General features: G+C 40.6%; 1 protein-coding gene across 1 annotated transcript in view; it reads right to left on the reverse strand.

The window, feature by feature from the left end:
- Nucleotides 1-19158, reverse strand: part of pds5b (PDS5 cohesin associated factor B) — a 35256-nt gene extending 16098 nt beyond the window's left edge. Inside the window, exons 1-9 of the mRNA XM_085470437.1 lie at nucleotides 19074-19158; nucleotides 7821-7948; nucleotides 7366-7569; nucleotides 6978-7064; nucleotides 3370-3467; nucleotides 2452-2578; nucleotides 1996-2076; nucleotides 1336-1476; nucleotides 412-527 (exon numbers count right to left, since the gene is read on the reverse strand). Coding sequence (XP_085326563.1) covers nucleotides 412-527; nucleotides 1336-1476; nucleotides 1996-2076; nucleotides 2452-2578; nucleotides 3370-3467; nucleotides 6978-7064; nucleotides 7366-7569; nucleotides 7821-7928 — 962 coding nt within the window. The 5' untranslated portion in view covers nucleotides 7929-7948; nucleotides 19074-19158. The remainder of the gene's footprint in view (nucleotides 1-411; nucleotides 528-1335; nucleotides 1477-1995; nucleotides 2077-2451; nucleotides 2579-3369; nucleotides 3468-6977; nucleotides 7065-7365; nucleotides 7570-7820; nucleotides 7949-19073) is intronic.
- Between the last annotated feature and the right edge of the window lie 1043 nt (nucleotides 19159-20201).

Raw genomic sequence — 20201 nt, forward strand, 5'->3', positions numbered from 1 at the left:
GTTCAATGCAACACCATGACACGCGTACATTAAAGACAAGCACAGTTCTATTTTTCTCATTTATTTTAATTATCTACGGCCTCGTGCTCACACCCGATTCTCCATCTGTCTTTGTTTTGATCATCTCTCCGGCCTATGGCAAACAGTTCGCTGTGTTTTATCACACAGGATTTGTGTGGCATTTATGTAGTAATAATAAAGTGAAGAATCCAGTGTAACCACAACAAAAAGAAAATATATTTAGTTTTAATATGGTTTAAAATATAGTATTAATCCAAAAGTGAACCAACCAATTGATACTAAATGCAAGCTAAAAAAGAAAAGATGATTCTTTTGTCTCTTTGAAAGCAAAGTTATCAATCAAATCGCGATTATAGAGACATTTGTCAGATCCACAACACTGAATCCCACCTGCCCAGGTAACACTGCCAGAGTGGTTTGTTCTGCGCAGCCAACTCAGAGTCCTTGGCTCCAAACATCTTAGCCAGCAGCTTCACCACCTGCAGCCTCTCATCATTATCATTACTCTGCAGAGACGAGCGGGGAAAGACAAAGAGATGGGGAGAGAAATGATGCACCAAAATCGGCTGAGTCGATTGGAACGAGGTGCCAAGTCATTTACATTAACTACACGGGAAACATTACCGTTTTCATAACAGACAATGGCAGTACTTTCTTTGGTATCAATCTTGTTTGCAAATCAGAAGCAAGACAAAGGGAGACGAGGAAGGAAGAGGAAAGGGGTGAGCATGAAAGAAAGACAAAAGTGCAATAGGGGGAGGAAAGAGGAAAGAAAGAGTGAGAGATAAAAAGATGAAACGAGCGTGAGTGAGAGAAAGGCAAAGGGGGAGCAAGCATCAGAAAGAGAGAGAGAGCGAGAGAGAGAGAGAAAGAGAGCGAGAGGGGTTCTGGTCTAAAGCAGAGAGATTTTATCACAGCTATTATTTTGAGGAGACAGCAGTGATCCTCACTCCCCATGAACAGTTAATGAGCGTTATCCATCAGCGGGATGCCTTTATGAGACACTGCAGAGGCAACATTATGCTGACTGGCTGACTGCTTTATCTTTCTAATATGAATCAACAAACCTGCAGAGAAAGTGAAAATGTGCAGTTCTGTGTGTAATGGCTACAAGAGTTAAGGCTTTTGCAGTTTGACTGTAGTTATAATATCAATACTTATTGAAGTATTGCTGCTTAATCTAAAACTACTGCTAACATCACAATGCAACTGCTTTAAAAATATTAAATTCTTGTAAACATCATAATATTATGCAAAACAACTACACAGACAAAGATAAAATAAATAGATAAATGTGGATTTTTTCCCCTATACCTTGAGCTTGAACTCCAGCTGTGGCAGCACTGAGAGCAGCAGGTGGCTGTCTATGTTGTAAAGCTCCAAGATGAGGTCAAAAACGTGCTCGGACAGATCGCTGACTGAGGTCTTTCCCAGCATCAGCACCTGGTTGAAAAACTGATGCAGACGACAGAGCAGGAGGAGTAACGATTACTGATGAAACTCCTACATGATCGCACGACTCAAACTCGGACTGCGTTAGCGGAGAGAGGAGTAAGTACGTGTGTGCAAGACCATAAATCATCTTACGTATCTGAGATCCATCACAGAACAGCTATTGAAGGTGGGAGGGATTCGGTATTTTAACCAAGGACGTGTAAACCACGTGGATTAGGAGGCATTAGAAGTTTGCCGTAATGTTCACCATATCTCTTAGCTTCATTAGCACAGATATGAAACTCCTACAGCACAGAAACATTTCAAGCATGGCAGGCTGTGCTTTAAGTAGAGTTAATATCACATTCTTCATATCACACTACACGCCACCGACTTCAGAGCCACAGTTACACCTCTGAATGTATCACTTTTGAGTGTTATGACTGTTAACAGCTTTAAATATGACTATGTCTCCTGTGTAAAATGAAGTAAAGGATTAAAACAGCACTATAAATAAGAGTGTCAAAGATTTCATCTTACATTGGTGATGTAGGGTTCAATAGCCTGGGCAGTCCTCTTCAGCAGAGCTTTGGCCAGGTCATATGCTTGTTTATTCAAATTCTGGATAACAACAACAAAAACAAATTGGTGAATAAAACAGCAAATTACAGCAATGTTCAGAGATGTGGCTGTGAAAGACGAGGGTGTAGTCCATCATCTCTTGTCTGAATGCCATTTGGATAGTTCGGGAGCAGATGTCCACTTATTCTTGTGGACCAGTGCTTAAGCTGCTTTACCTCTTCCCACCTGCAGGGGTCTCACTGAATTAGAGAGGATGGAAAATCATACTGGCCTCTGTCTAGTGAACATTTCAATTTATTTTTTAAGGTTTTCCTTTACTGAGCCGGTTCTACTTGGATCATCTCTTGTGGCGGTACTACGAGCGCGTTACTGAGACAGTTAAACGGATGCGCATCTGCACTTCACCCGACATACCTTGTGCGCTGGCACTAGATTGACCAACACGGTGTCCAGCAGCTCCTGCGATACGGTGTCTCCCTCACAGATGATGGAGCTCATCAGATCCACCATATGCATGTGCACTTTCTGGTTGTGCCCATTGCTAGGGAAACAATGCACAAAGATTAAGGACGGACTCTTTGTATAACTGATGTGACTTGTTTTTCTGACAGGACCTCTCATTTCAAAAAGTAACCTTCCTCTCAAACAAAACACTATGCGTCTTTGAAAATGCACCGCTCACACAAAGGGTGGGTAAACCTGCTCATAATGATCTGCACTACAGCAGGGCAGCAAAGCTTATTAGCTAAAGTTAAATCTGATTGACTGTCTTCCTTAACAGTACCAAGCATTACCAGTCTCATTATGTGGCACTCTCTGGAAACACCACTTCCACACATACTAACACCATCTCACCAACACCTGCTGGATCACTGAGAATATTTTAAATGGAAAGCAGGCTTCTTTAGATTCTTTCAATGCAGTAAAAAGAAAATAAAAAGAATTAAGCACCGTGTTGGCACAACCTTGACACAGACAACCACAATCTTTCCAGTGGCAAAGAGCCAGATTCTGTACTGCAGAATTTAGCCCTGGAGGTTGTGTTCAGCACAGTAAAATTGAGAGGTGGGGGTTTAGAAGAAAAAAAGAAGAGAGGCGAGAGGGCAATCACTTAGAAACAACTGTACCGCTACTGTGCATTTTTACGATGCAGCAGCAAAGACAATTTTCAGATGTTTGAATCACAGCAGCTTAGTGCTGTCAGGACTGCAGGAAGGCAAAAAAAAAAAATTAAGGAAGGAATTAGAAAAAATAAAAATCTGGGCACAGACTCACATGCAATACACCATGAAAACCGAGGTGGTTGGTTGTGACTTATAAATAGGGACTCACTTGATGACCTGGAAGAGAGTTCTGTAGAGCTGGGTGAAAATCTCGTTGCTGTCTTCAAGCTCAAAGCAAATGTTGTAGGATTTCACCCATGCGATGTTCTGGGGGGAAAAAAAGAAAAAGAGGCGACAAGATATATATGAAAATATTCATGCAGCACAGCTGTGTTTTCTTGTCAAGTGGTTAAAACACTTATAGGCTTCAAAGTTGATATGGTGACAAAATTCAGCTCTTATGAACGAGCAGCAGCTCAGTGAAGTGTGCATGCGTCTACCTGCTGAATGCTCCTTCCCCCTTTAATTCAATTGTATTTATCTAGCACCAAATCACAGCAGCGGTCTTCTCAAAATGCTTTAAATTGTATCACAGAGATAAAGCCCAACAATCAAAGAGCACCCTTTGAGCAAGCACTTGGCAGTGGGAAGGGAAAAAAAAAATCCTGAGAGAACCAGGCTCAAGGAGGAGCAGCAATCTGCTGTAACTGGTTTACCTTCATTTCTGGTCTCCACCAACCTCTGAAGCCCTTTAACAGTTCAACGCTCCAATAAGTGTCTCCCATTAAGTTCACTTCCCATTTTCTGACTGGGTTGAGCTGGAGGTTGGTGCTAAGTGGGTGCTAGGGTTGGGTACTAAAATATTATGCAGGTTCCAAAACCTAATAGGCTGTACAAACAAAAAATATTGTGCCACTTATCATTAATCCATAAATATACACTGTATGGACAAAAGTACTGGGCCACCTGTATATAACATCTACAGGAGCTGCATAGATTAACAGACTGTAGGGTCCAATCCACCTGTCCTTATCATGTAGCTGGTAGAATCCTCCTCTATGGAAGGCTACTGCTACTGTCAATCCAACACATTTGCAGTTGTTGTCAAAACTCATATTGCTTTACAACATTTAATGGAAATGCATCTTGATGCAATACATGCAAAATTGTAGTTTAACATAAGCAGGCAAACACCAACAAGTACGAGAGACTTACAAATAAAGCAATCTTGAAACAATAAGTTGCAGCAAGTCTGACTGCTTTAGAAGTGCCTACTGTACCGGGTACAGTAATGCATGCAATCTTATGCTAATGGAACTTGCTAAACAAGAGGGAAAAAACCAACAAACAAAAAACCAACAGCTATAAATGCAATCATTTCCAGGTAACATTCAGTCTTGTTTTTTAAAATAAGCCTGAGGGTATTCAGCTGTGACACCGTGACCAGGCACCAGCCGCCTCTTAAGAGGACTGAAATTGGACACTAAAATAAAACTCGCACTCAGTCCCAACAGGTAAGGACAAATGACACCAGAGGAAACAGTATTTCAGGGCAGTGACCAAGTTTAATGATAAAGCATATCAATACTGGCCAGTGCAAGGGCTTCAGTGTATTAGGGCTGCATGGCTCTGGCTTGCTCTGATACACACAGCAGAAAGCACTGAGATAGCACGACAGTGGAGAAAGCAAATGTTGAGAAAGAGTGAGAAATTGTTCTTCCAAAGCCAACAACTACTCTGTGTGCTGTTAGCACAATTAAAACCTTTGCAGTTGAAAAAGCAATTCAAGTTCTTCATTAAGCCACCCACTTAACATGCTTAAAAGTGACCTTTTCCACTACTCCCACTCTCCACTGATATGTTTTACATATCCACCGCATGCTTTGTAAGGATAACATATATTCTTTAAAGCTAGTTAGTATGAACTTGGCCTGCTTTGAAGTTAGTGTGAGCTGACTCTACTGCAGGAAGATTATTTCTTCATCAGAACTGCTTAATATAAGGCTGAGATGAGCTCACAGTGATCTTGACCATCAAATTTGAATCAGTTCATAAATTAGGCCTGTGCCATATCAAACCATCTGTTATAGTAAGGTAGAGATATTTGTAGTGATATAAAAATGTCAAATCATTGCCATGTGTTTATGTTTCCTAGTGCATTTTACAACACAATAAGCCCAGGCACGTCTGAAAGCGAGAGTTGTGTGTCAGCCTCTGATCCAGTACCTAAAAAGAAAGCTCAACAATGCACAATACTTTGTAAAATATGCAAGAATACTGTTCCCTCTGAAGGTGGAACATTGAAGTTGTTTCACTGCTTGAGGCTAAAACACACCGCCGAGTACCAGCAGTCTACAGAGGAGGAGATACTAACAGCTGGTGACATGTGACCCAAAGGTAAACAGACAACTCCACTGAGCTTCACTGGAGCACTCACTAGCTGCGCTCCATATGACAGTAAGAGCAAACAGTGGATGAAAATTACTGATGCAGCTACATGGTGGCAAAGCAGGGCTTTAAGCATTTGGTTAAAAAGACTGAGCCAAGTCACAACATCTCAGGAAGACAATATTTTCCGATTTCATCACATGGCAGTATTTGTGCAGGTTGTTGAAGTGCTTCAAGGCTAAATTTCGAGCAAAAACATTACCCAGGTAAACGATATCTCTCACAACCATCATGAACACTTGTGCTTAGTTTAAGCATGTACAACCCTTGCCCCTCCCCCAAAATTCAATAGGTGTAGTTCCAGCTATTAAAACTCTGTATTACACACTCCCACAACAGATCATTTGGACTTCACTGTTGCTGTATTAACAATAATCATAAAAAAAAGAAGAATAAAAATGGCAAGATTTCCCTCGTCTTCAAATGGCCCATTTATGCCACAGTTAGAACTGCAGCTTTAATTACAATCCTAATAATCATTACGTTGCATACAAAAGACAATGACTTGCAATTAAAAGCAGTTTGTCTCTTTCAATTTGTGGGGAAATTGCTTCTTGGCACAAACTCAATTTAATGAAAAACGCACACACACACACCGCAATGAACCACACAAGCAGGAAGACCGAAAAACAAAACAAACCATTAACGAGGGAAAAATCAAATCAGAACGAGATTCTTCAAAGAGCTTCCAAAAATGCTAAAGGTTAATTTAGTTTAAATAAATAATTTTCTGAAGGCGCAGTACATTTTTTAATCCTTTAAACGGAGTTCAGATACGGTTAGCTACAGTCATTTATTATGCAACCAGGAGTGCACACATGCATTAGGCCTCAGTCGCACAAAGTTGGAAGGAAAAGGTGTACTCTCCGACCAAACAGAGAGTGGTTGCTAGCAGTTGCTGAGTGAAATCTATTGCAAAGAGGAAGCCATCCTTTCTCAGTGCACGGCTGACCTTTTACCTGCACAATGCAACGCATGCTGAATGCGGTGGCACTTTAACATGCCTTTCAGAGACATCAGAAATACTACTTTATTGTAAAAAAGCATCTCTGCTGCCATTTAGAGATAGCATCCACACACAGAGCAAAGCCTTCAGCAAAAGAAGTAACCAATATCCAAGTGGCTGTTCCTGACAGTTCTGTGATGCACAAGCCTCCATTGTAGCAACCAGGTGTACACCTCTTGGTATTTAATGTCACAACAAACAACTCCACACACTCCACTGTTGCAATTAAAGAGCCAGGACAGCACAACACAACACCACAAATTTTGTAAAAGCTCAAATTAAACTCCTCGCTGTATTTTGATCAAACTACTTGGGACCAAATTCAATTTACTGTGACCAAAGCCCCAGTGCTACACGTTAGCCACAAAAGCTCAGTCACGCACCTCCAGCAGGTAGAAGTATCTGTTGAACTGTGCGCTTTTAGTGTCCTCCAGGCCTTTCAGTTGTCTGGTGATGAACATGAAAATGTCCTAGACAAAACAAAAACACGCATACAGTGAATCCTTCATGTGAGCAGCTCTACTAAGCAAAATTCAGGCATGATCAAAAAATTACACTAAAGTAAATAGAAATACATTGAAAATGTTCAAACTGTTAATAAAAGGACACACATTGAATGAATTTCAAGTACACCTGTTGACTGAATATATCAATTTGTCCAATTAGCATTAAATTATTCCTCTAGAGAAGCAAAAGCAGAGTTGTCTAATTACAACAGTAACTCTAACAAGACAGAGTGAAGACATTTCGAGAAAATATGAATCACCCTACCTTTAGTTTGTCTGGGGAAGTGTAAGGGGCCTCTGGGGCATAAATCCTGAATATGTCTGCCAGACAGCAGGCCACCAACAGACGCACATCTTTATCTGGGTGTTTGAGAAAGAAGTCTGAGGCCAGGTGGAGGGCCAGGTTCAGGTAGAGCTCCTTCTCTTCCTCAGAGTCCTGGTCCATGTCCATGAAGGTCTTGACGACCATCTAGAAAAGAGATGGGGCATTTTAAATGGGGGAAGGCAAGTCCCCGAGGTTAATGGCCGAGCAAGGGGTAAAACAATCATCACTCCAAGACAATGAGGTTTAAAATGGGTTTATTCAGGTACACCAAGCAAAGTGAAACATTTTGTTTTAAAAAGATGATTATTCTTTCACTGATATATCAGCAATATTCCTCAATAGAAGACGACTCCTAAAACTACTACTGAAGCAGTAATGACCAATCTGACACTGACCTTGAGCCTTCGAACCATTTCCTCCTTGGAGATTTTGTCAGAGATCTCCTTGACCCCCGGGGGGTAGGTCACCTTCCCGTCTGTGGCTCGAGCTTTAGAGTGAGCCATCCTCTTTAGCTCTTCACTGCCTGCAGAGAGACACAAGAGCATTAATTACAAACACAAGAGCAGCAATACTATTTTGACAGAGAGCAAAGGAAGAGAGTCAAACCCCAGAACCTTGAAAACTTGCTGAATCTTGATTTTTTTTTTTTGTTTTTTTTTTTTGGGGGGGGGCATGAAAAGGCACAATGTTAACTTCTTGAGACCCACAGGAAATCTTTTACTTTAAAGCTTCTAAAGCAGCCTGAAAGAGAGCAACCTCTGAAATATTCAGCGAGATATTCACAGCGCAGCAATAGCTTCCTACAAGCTGTGTCCAGGATGAAATTGCTGCATTCAGAGAGCAAGGCTGATTTTTTTTTTTCCCTTCCTTGTGAGCTTCTGCTACCATTGTGCTCCACATTTCATTACCGCAGCCACAAGCATTTCACGGATTTACACCCAGTTTGCGTTTTAGGGCATTCACATGATACAAAATGTGCTTTGACGTCCAATTTAGCTGCTCTTAACCAGATAATACATGCGGCACCTTTCAAACACCTAAATGAACCATTCCCACTGTGGCTTTCCCCCCCATTAATGACATTAAAAGCAACAGAAATGTGTGCACCCAGTAAGAAGAATTTACTCTTCACCTAAAGCCTGAATTGTCAGACAAACTAAAGCCTGGCTAAGGTTTATGACTATACCAAGAGCTTGAATGAGCTGAGGGGTGCACTATGAAATCATTTTGACATAGCTAGGCTTTCTTTGTGTTAGCTGGCTTAACAAAATCCCAGTCAGAGATAACAGGTATCACAGAAGCGGTTATCGGCTTTCTTTGTTAACCCGGGATTTCTGCTTCAGGCTCCGTGTGCTCTCAGACAAAAAGAGGCATAATTTAACTCTTCTTCTGCACAAAATGGATTAACTGAGTGCAGCCTACTTCAGTCAGAGACATTATCAGAGGAACATGTGATAGAGATCTACAAAAAAAATGTTACTGCAGAAGTTAACAGTGGCAAATATGGAAAAAGAGCAAAGCTGCAGAAAACGGTTAATCTTTTAAGCAGATATCTGTATCCCCCCCCCCACCCGGTGCACTCTGAGTGCTCTCAGGCTTTATAATTAAAGCATTTAAACATCAGTGCATTCAGTTCTGACACGGTACCACAGTCTAATAACAGAGAAGGTTGAAATCAAATTAGTTTTTAGTCAGATCAAAGTAAAATTAATTTTACAGATTTAAAAAGTTTTGGTGATTCAAATGAACCGATTCATTTTCTCATTTGTGGGCATTACAGCAGTTTAAAAACAGACTTGACAGCTCTTTAGGATCACAAGCCAACTAGAGCTGGGCGATATAAGATTTTTTCATATCACGATATATTTTTTTCATTTCAGGCGATAACGATATCTATCACGATATAAGCCAAATAACTATATTTGTAAGATTTAAATGTGCCGTTGCTCACAAGTAAAATGTGAAATAATCAGCAGCTTGTTTTTATTTAAATATTTATTTCCCATAATAAGTTCAACAGGGCAGATGTACTTAAGGAACATGAGACTTTTTCAGATAAATAAAGGCAAATATTGCAAACTACACAAAAGGCAGCCGCTAAAGCGTTTAAGTTTCAAAATAGAACAAATGAAACAGACTAAATTGTCAATTCCACTTAGAAACAAAATATTAATTCTAAAAATAAATCTTAGTTTGTTTTACAGAAGAACAGACAAAACTGACTAACTTTTGTCAATATCAAATAAACTGAGAACTAAAAGGAAATTCTCAATCTCTCCTTGTTGTATAGCTGAGCTTTTCAAACAGTTTTAACAGTTACTTTAGTCTGACAAAAGCCGAATGACGAATTAGCGCTTCCAGTCAGAGACCGAGGCTACGTCCACACGTACACGGGTATTTTTGAAAACGGAGATTTTCCGTTTTCGTTTTAAAAAAATAATCCCGTCCACACATAAAGGCAGAAATGAAGGAAAACGCTGCTATCCACAGAAGGACTGGTAGCTCCCCTTACGATAAGGGTTCAGATCGCGCGAACAGGTGTGGGATTAGAGCTCTGGGTAGCTCCCCAACTGGGTCTAGACTGGGTCTAGAGAGTATTTTAAATTCAGGGAATTTAAAATAGAAAGTAGCTCGTCCACAGAAGGACTGGTAGCTCCCCTTACGATAAGGGTTCAGATCGCGCGAACAGGTGTGAAATGTGTGTGTTTAGTTAGTTAGTTTGTTTGCTTGTTTTAATCAATTTTAAATCATGCTTTTTATTTGTTTTTGTTTCTAATGTCTCTGTAAAGCACTTTGAATCACCTTGTTGTTGAATTGTGCTATACAAATAAATTTGCCTTGCCTTATGAACATGCCAAAGCAGCAGGTGGAGCTAGATTCCTAACCGTGCAGAAATGTTGGCCAATCAGAAGTCTAGAAGCCACGGTGGGAAAAAGTAAACAAAGCTGGGGCATAGAAGCAGAACCGAGTCGTATGTGTGGACGGACAGTAACTGTGTGTATTTGTAAGCATTTAAACACTGCAGAGAGTAGAATTAACAGTATTGTAGAAATTCATTTCACCGAAACAATAACGTGGCGCAGTGTGACGTCAAAAAATGCGCACACCTTTGACGCTGCGTTTTCTCCGTTTTTCTAGTCCACAGTAAATGCAAAAACGGAGTTTTTAAAAATCTTTGTTTTCAGTGACCAAAAACGCCGTTTACGTGTGGACGAAAGGTGCAAACGCATAGAAAAATCTAGAGAAAAGTTTATTGTATTTCCAGACTTGCTTTCGGCACAATTTACAGTGCACGCTACTCTGTTTTTTGTCAGACTTGAAATAGCCGAAATACCTTCACGGCGGTACGGTGGCTGGCTGCTTCCCAAACAAATACACATGTGCGGCTTGGCACTTGTGCTGTACGTAACAAGTCATGTGACGTGACGCTGCGGCTGTGATTGGTTCGGCTCTGCGCTACGTAATTTGGATTGGCTGTTCTTTTTTTTTTTTTTTTTTCCTATCGAGAAAAAGTTCTATCGCGATACATATCGTTATCGTTCTATCGCCCAGCTCTACGAGCAACCAACTGAATGCATGGGCACCGCTGTGAATAAGAGCTGCATTTTGATCACTTGTGACTTAACCTCTGCAGCATTAGTACGACATGACCCAACAGTTTGCGTATATAAAATGCTGATGGCCCTCGCTGCCCCTTTTCTGCCCCCTATCTAATAAAGTCAGAAGCCTGTGACACAATTACTTAAAAATGGTACTCCAGACTATTTCAACTCTTAATGTAACCTGCTTTGGGCCAGGTTTTTCTAGCTAGGCAAAAAGCCAGTCATCTGTAATGTTGAGAACGCAAACTTTAAGCTCGACATACCTCGCTGACTCATTAATTTAGCTTTGCAGTGCTCCCATGTGGGCACTTCATGACACTCAGTTCTTGTTGTTCTACCCTCCACGACAACACTAATAGCTATAGAGAAAAAAGTGTACATGTGAGAGTACATTGGCATGATTTAGCCAACCCTAATTAGTGGTAATAAGGGTACTAAGTCATAACATCTGTCTTGTTCTTTATAATCTTTGCAGGCTGTTTTTTAAAAACATGTTGTGGCTTAAAGAGAACAGCAGGCTGACATTAACTAACAAAATGTCTGCAGCTCTTGTAGCTTTTGCACAATGTTTAGGCCCAGTGAGCTGCTTGGTTTAAATATATCAAAACCCTGATATTAGAAACTAGAATCCAAGACATGGCAGCTTTCCTCGGTTACAGCTCAGAAATGCTGCTATTAACCAAAACAGTAATTTTCTCCAGACTCACGTCTTGGTCTATTTTCATGTCAGTTTTCTAGCCGTTAACATAAACTCACAAAAACAGCTAACAACGCAGACATGTAAAAATATTTAATAGATGAAGCAGATTAATGTGAATGTAGGTACTTAGCCGAAGATCGTGAGTGCACAGACTCATTTTGCAGTCGTTTACTTTTCCCATTTCAATTCAATTCAATTTCCAGAGAACCATCAGAACATAAAGTCCCCTCAGGATAGCAAGATGGTAAATTGTTGCATCACATGTAATAGGAAGCAATTTATAATTTGCTATGCTGTCCAAAGAAACATTGACTAAAGGAGCCAGTATTCAAAGAGTCATATAATGGGTTTCTCAACAACAAACCAAGCAATCTGAAGACGCTTCCTTTGACTCTATGTAACTCGGGTGGGCCATCTTTTATATACAATTATAATTTACATACATCTCATTATTTCCTTATAATTTTAGTTATTTAAAATAAAAATGAATCAAAATCAAACTTGCACATAGTCAGTCATACATCAGTAATGAAATCAGATCAGATGGCGGTTTAAATAATGCAATCAAGTTTCAGAGCGAGTGATAATGATTACCTTTGTGAGTCATATACAAAAACCACACCGCAAAAGCGTCAGTGTTAACACACACAGGTTAGATGTTCTAGCTTGATATTTCTCTGCAACTTTAGTGGCGGCTATGATAATCAGCAGAGGTGTTAGCTGCTCGCTGTTGTGCGTCGCTGTGGAGGAGTTTGTTTGTTAATTTTCTCAGACTCTCCCACATCTCATAATGAAATTTAGCTCCCTACTTGGGGATGTGATTACTTTGTGTCGTGCCCAAGTATCCGCCCCTTTCCGACTCGCCCGCTGGCATGCACTCACACTGTGCTTAATGATCTGGGTATGCTTCAGTTTGTCTCGCACCTAAACTCCTCACACAAAGTCACTGTCGCTTTCAGTCCTAGACAGTGACATTCGTGATTCTCTGCATTTTCAGGTTTAATGGGGCCCTTTTGAATGTGATGACAGACCGTCCAATCACGTGGCTTATAGATTTGTCAACATGGCAAGGTAGCTGTCCCTGAGGAAGCTTTAGAGTTCCATACTTTAGAGCAGTTAGGGCATCACACCGCACTACTATGCCGATGTACAACCTCTTTAAGCAGCCCCCCCCCCCCCGAAAAAAAAAACAAAAAAACAGAGCATCACTGAAACGTCACATGCCATGGAGCAAGCAGCCCTCATGCATATCATGGGGCTTTCAGTTTTTGCAACCTTGCATCTGTGGCATCACCACACACTGAAGGAATGAGTGTATGATAATGATCTAATGATTCATCAGAGCAAAAGATTTCCAGATTATACCAAGGGAGACGTTGGAAAGACAAAAAAAATCCCAAAAGACTTTTGTACTCCAGTAATAACACTGATGTGGAGGTTTTGTATGAGTGGTGACACCTCTGCCGCTTAGGAGAATACTGGAGCCAGCCCAGTGCGCCCTCACTGGTGATATAAATGATGACGTCACTACTTGTGTGCACAATGACCACTGCAGCAACCATAATGAGCCCTTAAGCGGTCATACAAAGGTGGCCATTATCTCAATAAGTCAGGTAAGCATGTTAGATCTCCAGAATAACTTACCATTGCAATGCACCCCACTAAGAATTAGACTCTTAATCACCTGATCACACTGAAAACTGGGTAAAAGCTTGACGGTGCTTGGATCAATCCAAATCTTTCTTCATAGCAAAGGCCTCTGGTGTATTCAGGATATGTTAACATAGCAAAAAACCCATGTGCACTTAGTAGTCGTGAAAATGTTACCTGATTTAATGACACACCAATGATCTTGGCCTTCATTTTGCTCACTGTCACATCCACACTATGATGCTATCCTATTGACAAAATCTGTCCATAAAGAGAGATATGGACACCAGCTAAAGGCACATGAGGCACACTTCAAACCCATTGTGAGTTCACCTTAGGGCAGCAAATTACTGTGCTTTCAATTCAGGATATGCAGGCACATGCTGATAACTTGACTGGCAATTTGGACGTGTAATGTCAGGTCACACAAGCCTAGAGACCAGTCTGCAATCACCTGGCAACCACTGGTCATGAAGGAAAGAAAAATGGAGTATCCACTAGGGCTGGGCCATATTATACCGTTCACGGTAATACCGGTATAATGTTAGGCAACGATAGGAAAATGAAATATCGCGATAGAATGGGAGTAAAACGCGCATGCGCAGTGCCTTTGTTTTCATACGCACATGGCCGATTGTTGAGTGAAACAGATGAACCAGAATTGGTTTGTAAAAATGGTGCAACTTCAGTGATGTGGAACTGGTTTGGTGTTTGTCCGTCAGATACACGACAAAGCACATTTTTTTGCAGAACATGCAAGCGGCCGTTGTTATTGTCATATTTGTCGGACTAAGATGCTCTTAAATCTGGGAGTAATCTGGGTCCTAAACTCCGTATGCTTCAGGTCAAACAACACTGCAGCATCACTTAGAGTTAAAAACTGTCTAAATTCTTTCATCTTTAATAAAACGATCAGCATTGCTGCTTTACCAGGTGTAACTATGAAGTTTAACTTCCAGGCATCCATGAAAACTAAAGTTATTACATTTAACGGAGTTAGACGTTAGCAGGAAGCTAGCGGAAGTTAGCTCGCTAGTTTCGCTAGTTACCTAAGCATGATATAGCATGTTCTGACTGAGAGATTTCTGAAAAAATTCAAACGTACAGTTCTGCTATCACTTCCAACATAAATGAAGACAGGAAACTAAACAGCAGTGACGTTTGTAGGGTTACTGAAGTTGGGCTAGCTGGTATATAATGATGTGCTACGTGATCGCTAGCGACACAGCTATGTTAGCATAACATAAACAGTGAAGCTGGAGGACGAACACTAACACTTTTCCACTTATAAAAGTTAACGTGAAGGTTCTTCATGGTTAGAGACAAATGCAATCGCATGGCAGGATGTTGTAAACGGACCAAACTTCAGTCAGGTGAACAACTGAGATAATCCATCCACAATACGAGGTTAGTCATTAATAGACTGCAACAACATGGGAATAGAGAAGCTGCCAGAGAATTCAACATTAATGAATCAATGGTACAGAAGTGGAGGAAGCAAGAAGAATGAGTTTAATAAAGTTTGATTTATCTGACTGCTTTGTTTCGCTTAATGTGCCTTATAATCCCGTGCACCTTATGGTCCGAAAAATACATACTGCACACTGCAGTTTAATGTTGCAAAGCACCTCTTTTTAACTTCAGTGGATATTATACATGGTTATGCTCAGGATATGTCAGCCCATTTCTACTGGAAATGCCTTTTGGTTAAACTTTCAGCAAGGAATTTGCATTTGCACTGTTACATTTTTATAAAGCTTTAATGTACATAAAAACCAGCTTCTTAAGTGAAAATAAATGGAAGGTTGTCTTTTTGCGCTAGTAATGTTGTGGAGTTGTATTTTGTCTCGCATCAATTATATCGTCGGTTATATCGTTATCGCAAATTTTCAAATATATATCGTGATAAATATTTTTGGCCATATCGCCCTGCTCTAGTATCCACAACTGGTGAAAACCACCATGCTGCTTTGGTTCCTAGCTGATTCTGCTGTCACTCGTAGTATGCACAGAACACGCCAGCTTGTCTGCAAACACTCGCCAGCTACTCCTCCAGTAGCAGTGATAATGTGAAAACTGCCAAAACTGAGACAGTTTGCCTTCAAAGTACAAACCAGGCCTTTGCAAAACTTGCTGACTGTCGTGCTGAAACAAGTTTTACTCTGAAGGCAAATGCAGTTTTCTTCACACTTTTTCCAAGTTTACTACTGCTCGGCTAGCACGTTTGCAGAGATTTTTGGTGCAGCAAAAATCTCTTCTTTGTAACCAATTTCACCCAATAACCACCAGCAACATCCAGGAATTACTCACCAAGCACCAATATGACAGACAGCTGTCAAGCAATGTGCATGACATGGTGTTACAAACTGCTATATGACTGCAGAAACCCAGACTACGGTTGGGTATTCTGAAAAAAGGGATCATATCCCAATCTTAGTTTCTGCAATCCTGTGGTTATGCGTGCACATAGATCTCTATTCAATTCAATGTTATTTATATAGCAACAAATTACAACAACAGGTACTTTATATTGTAAAGTAAAGATCCTACAATAATATCTATTAATACCTCTGCAATATCTCTCTGTAAAAAGGCATCACGTCTGCTCAAAAGTAAAAACTTATTTCACAAACCCCAGTATCCTACTTGGAGCTTTCAAAATATAACCTTTCAATATAATTCGAAGGTTGGTGATTCGATCCCTGGCTGCTCCAGCCTGCATGCCAAAGTATCCTTGAGCAAGCTACTGAACCACAAGTTGCTCTCTCATGCGTTCATTGGAGTGTGAATGTGTCAAAGTGTTAGACAGAAAGCATTTAAGCTTAGTAAAAAACAACAACAACAACAACAACAACAACAACAAAAAAACACTCATATAAATGAGTGTGAATGGGTGAATGAGGAAAGTTGTACAAAGTACTTTGAGTGCTCAAGTAGAAAAGAAAAGCACCATAGAAGAACCAGTCCATTTACCATAACAGATAAGTACCTTTTAGTGGGGAAATCTGTACGATTCCTTTGGAAAGTGCACAAAATGCCAAACCGAGATCCTCCTCATCCAACTGCTCACTTCAGCTTCCCTGACAGGCATTTGTTAGGCTGCCCGATCCACAGTTCAGACCAGGCAGCATGAAATTTAGCCAAATGTTTTTTGTTTTACTTGGCTCTAATATTATCTCCTTCTGCTCCTTAAGAAAAAAAAATGTAGTTGTTTTATTCAATACAACTACATAACAAAATACAATTAAAAAAACAAAACACTGCACATATGCAGCTATTAGAAGCCCTGAAAAATGAACAGATTATTTTCTTCTCTCACAACTGAACTGTTTGTTCCTTCAATTTCAGCTACTTTTAACCCCGAAAGAAAAACTGATTTATGAAGCGGCCTCGGTCAGTGGGTCTGCCGTCTGACAAAAGCGCTTGATTTAGAGACCAGACTCCAAAACCTAGTTATGAATCACAACCAAACAGTTTTCTGTAGCTGTAGTTGAGCTTTTACAAAAACACACAGACACACACACAGGACATTGGCAAGCTGCCAGATTGCTTGATTCTGACCTTCTTTTCCACCCACAGCTGCTGCCAAATTTGAGTCCATCCCTCTCTCATTCTGCCACACTGATACACAGTTGAGCTCTGGCAGCCAATCACAGCAGATTATTTCTCAACCTAGGGAGGCTGCGTGGGTACCATCCACCAGGGAACCAGCACTAAATAATCACAAAGGAGCAAGCTGTCCCATACACAACCTCCTGAACATGAGCTACTTTCAGCTTATTACTGGTTTATCACAGTAAAAACACATTTATCCCCCCCACCGAAAGCCTTTCCTGCCCCCCATTAGTTGCTTATGCTCTTCCCACTTTTGTCTTTTAAAGGCAGCTGCCAGCAGAAATGTGAGAACTTTCCATTCTTCGAACCTAATTCGAACTCTGACAGAGACATCCTTGATTTTAACCCCCCTCCCATTTGGGTGATCACAGGGATGAGGGTGAATGTCAGCAAACAGAGAGGGAACCGGACACCAGCCAGCTTTAAGGGCGAACTCGTCAACCTCCGCACGGGCACTCTCACAAAAACAAAGCGATGGAAACTGGCTGAAGAAGGGAAACGCTTTCAAAGAGTTGAGCTTTTCCTCAGATTAAATGAAATGGACAAGTGAAGGCTGAATCACATCTCTACGGGTATTAGGCAGCACACACATCATTACTCCTCTGTATCCATTCACCACAAGGCAACCATCAAAGAGAAACAAACTGAAAATCTTGGTTTTGAAGAGGAAGAGCTTGACTAAACATAATTGAGCTCAGTTTACAATTCAGTTAATGCTTAAAGGAGCACAGCCTGCATTTGATTTTTTAAATAGGGCCAAATTATCTCTTGAAGAAGTGCAAAGCAGCTCCTGATAAATGAGTTCTGCCTGTAGCATTATTTTATTTGCAATTCGCACAAAGAATGAATACATTAAAATCCTATTTGGGATTTTAAATTGTGTTATTTTTAAGAGGATTTTTTAAAATTTATTTATTTTGTGTGTGTGTGTGTGTGTGTGTGTGTGTGTGTGTGTGTGTGTAGAGAAATCCATATGAAACAAATATCTAACCCAGCGTTTCATGGCCATGTAATCAGATATTTTAGACTGCTTACAATCTTTAATCCGCTCATCAAAACGCAATGCTGATGATGAAGCGATTTAAAAACAATAGCAATAATAAAATTAAAAACATATACAGAGATTAGATTTTTCATATACATATATAGACTGATAGCGGTGACATCAGATGCCCTACAGCTCTCTGGAAGCGACTTAGCTGCAAAAATAAATATGTCCTATTTGATCACACGTTACTTTTTCACCCCCAAAGCTTCTATTTGTGTTCATATTTTCATTGTTGCGCAAACTCGTTAAGTAAAAGTCTTTAAAATCTCGAGAAGCCTTAAATACACAATTACCGCTAGAGGATCAGGTCTCTGCAATTTAAAGAAACAAAAAAAAAAGTAATGCGCCTTTCACTAAAAGCCCGCAATAATGAGCGTCACAACGAAAATACTACGAGATCACTACCAGAGTTAGGCTAATAATTTATTCTCAAGGCCGATTTCACGTGGGTGAGTTTATTACACAGTCGGGAAGCTGTTCGTGAATAGAGGGTATTGTTATTGGTACAGCAGCGTGTTCAGGCCAGGCTGCCTTATTGCTGTTATGTTGACTGTGGCTAATCCATCTAGCTGCTGTTAGCTCGCTAGTATCCACGCTAAAAACTAGCGTGCCGAGCTAGCGTTAGCAGCAGAGCAATCTCAGTGACAGAGGGCGGACTGAGAGTAACGCTGCACCGAACAAAACACACCGGCTAACTACCGTTATATCCATATCAATATCCCGAGCCCGCTCACACAACCAGCCCGACCCCCACTGTCTGTTCGTGCTGCGGGGAGCCCAGTCAGCAGACTACTATTTTACTAGCTAACCATTTTTTTGTTCCGCCGCAGGACCAGGTCAACCAGCGCTGTGAATCGGACAAGGCTGCCGAGAACACAGGCAAGCGAGGCGGGCTCTGCTCCGCCTTTTTTAGCGCTGGAAACCCGGGAGCTCCGCGGATACATCCTGGATCACATCGACTCTGTGGCAACGACGTCCGAAAATATCGCTGCTTTTCAATCAAAACGATTCGCTTCGTTGTGCATTTTCTTACCTGTTACGGTGAATTGTGATAAATCGTGTCCTCCTCTGCAGCTCTCTTCCCCCTCCTAGCTCCAAAATGGCGCCAATATGTATAGATTCAGTGCCCGTGGGTAAAAACCATCGATGGGTGGGTAGCGCCACCTATAGGGCGAGTTCGGGTACTTCTGCTGAGCCCTTCACGTGACGCGCAGAGCGTCTTTTTCAGTTTTTGTTCGTAAAAATTTCCAAAAAGATTTCAAGTATTCAAACACATATAAAATAAAGTTCCTGTAATATATCTAACAGTCCTCGTGAAGCGCACTTTAAAGATAAAAGCAGGCAATTTGCAATAAAAAAAACCCCACACTAAATTAATTTAGAGTGGATTTTATTTAGCACAGGCCTATAAAATACACGAACCCTGCCAAATAAAACATTCGTCTTCTTAAACAGAGTTTACATTTAATCCCACAGTTTTAAAAATAGAGTTTTAAACATCCAAACGATAATGTTTTGACACTATTCTTTAAGGCATTGTTGTCTGTTTTGCATATCAAACGGAAAACCCAGGATTCCGACAGAGCCTGAACTCACCACCAACCCATGATTCAACTAAAGGGGTTTGTGCGTGAAAATGATCGCATGAATATGACAGTAATGGTGCATTTACGTTAATCCTGTGTAAACTGGAATTACAAATATAAATAGTTGCTGCTGAATGGCCCTTCTGGTGTTTTAAGTGCACCCCTACTGTTAGAATATATACCATATAAAGTCATTTATTCACACAGACATTTTAAAAATAAAAATCGCATTTATGGGACAATGCCCATGGGTATTTATTTCTCAATTTCCTTTGTTTGCTAACCTACTCATTCACATTTTTAATACGTCTAACACATTTTTGGCTTTCAAATGATAGATTTTCTGACTTCAGTGGCTTTACTAAAAAAGCAATATTACTGAAGTTATACAACCTTCTTGCCAAGCTAGTTCACATAACGTCCAACTAAAAATAAATAAATAAATAAATAAATAAAGATGTAACTGCATGCCTCATTAATCTCCTGCTTGCTTTGTCTTTCTCCGATGGGTCTCTGGCCAACATGAGCCAGCCCATAGAGGGAGCTCCAATATAACATTTCGGATTTGGATCGTT

The sequence above is a fragment of the Copadichromis virginalis genome, linkage group LG10 (genome assembly GCF_057382275.1).
Source record: "Copadichromis virginalis isolate Kocher_CV1m ecotype Utaka linkage group LG10, C_Virginalis_male_GT1.1, whole genome shotgun sequence".
Classification (NCBI taxonomy): domain Eukaryota; kingdom Metazoa; phylum Chordata; class Actinopteri; order Cichliformes; family Cichlidae; genus Copadichromis; species Copadichromis virginalis.